The sequence below is a fragment of the Acomys russatus genome, chromosome 30, assembly GCF_903995435.1.
Source record: "Acomys russatus chromosome 30, mAcoRus1.1, whole genome shotgun sequence".
Lineage (NCBI taxonomy): Eukaryota > Metazoa > Chordata > Mammalia > Rodentia > Muridae > Acomys > Acomys russatus.
The window spans coordinates 40,856,087-40,857,265 of NC_067166.1; the positions used below are offsets into that span (position 1 = coordinate 40,856,087).

The 1,179-nt window shown below is 51.3% G+C and overlaps 1 protein-coding gene across 1 annotated transcript; it reads right to left on the reverse strand.

Moving 5' to 3' along the window:
• Positions 1-661: 661 nt before the first annotated feature.
• On the reverse strand, positions 662-871 carry LOC127212281 (protein C19orf12 homolog). Its single transcript, XM_051172354.1, has one exon. It carries the CDS (start codon positions 869-871, stop codon positions 662-664), a length of 210 nt encoding a protein of 69 aa, XP_051028311.1.
• Between the last annotated feature and the right edge of the window lie 308 nt (positions 872-1,179).

The following is a 1,179-nucleotide window of genomic DNA, read 5'->3' on the forward strand; positions in this document are numbered from 1 at the left end:
AGATTAACATAGGCTACAAAAGTATAGGGAGCAAAAAGGGTCTGGAATTGACAACAAAAATAAAAGACGAAGAAGTGGCATGATTTTCCATAAGGAGGCAGAAGACCCAGGTTTAACCAAAATTACTCAAGAGCCCCTGGGGGTGTAACCAGTGGCAGAGTATAGAAACTGCCTGGCATCTGTGGCTTCACTCAATTGCAAGACCACTTGGAAGCCCCTGGGCAAAGAAGGGTTACACTCAGAGGGTAAGTATGATTCTGACAAGAGCTGGCTCTGAACCCCCAGACCCCAGTGCCTAGGAGGATCCAATCCTTGGACAGGCACGTGAAGGTACTCTTCACAGGAGGAGGAGAGGCCAGTACAGCCAGCCAGCCACACAAGAACTTCTTTTAGAACCACAGGATCAGGAGTCCTGAGCTGTCTGTGAATGCCAACAGCAGGGATGCCTGTACCTTCCCATAGCACAAACAGCATGGCCAAGGCCTCTGCCACAGGACAGTCCAGCAGAGTGAATTATAAGGCTGGGAATATGCAGGTGTCTCTCAGGTACGTGTCAGTCTCCCCCCATTTCCTGGTCGCCTTCTGAGAGCCATAGAATCATCTAAAAATGAGTGCCCCATTCCCCAGGGGGAGCGGCCTAGTCAAAATAGCGGATCTCAGCCTACAGAATCATGGGAATGTAGGTTGTTAGCATGGCCAAAAGCTTCTGCCGCATGGCCTGGTCCCTCATGACCTGATCGATCAGCTGCACAGCGTCTGTCCACTTCAAGTTGCTGATGATGGAAGTGGCTTCTTCAATGAGTTTCTGCTTTTTAGCAGGGGGCAGTTCCATTAAGATTTGAGGAACCACCTTGAACTGTCCCCTCGTCATCCAGGCACCTAACAGGCCCCCAATGGTCCCTCCTGGAAAACAAGGAAGAAGGGCCGAATTAGTCAGCCTCATTCTCCAACAATGGCCTTGGTCTCCCACTGAGTGCACAGCCACTGTCGTAACAAGTGGGAACATCTCAGGAGCAGGTCACAGCAAGCTCAGCGTCGGCCATGTAGTCGGCAGGGCAAAGGTTTATGTGATTCCTAAACCATTTGGCCCAGGTAACTGACACCCAGGCACATTTCTCCCGGTGTTCCCCACTTTAACCCTCCCACCACAGATCTGGGCCAACTAAGAACCCCACCTCC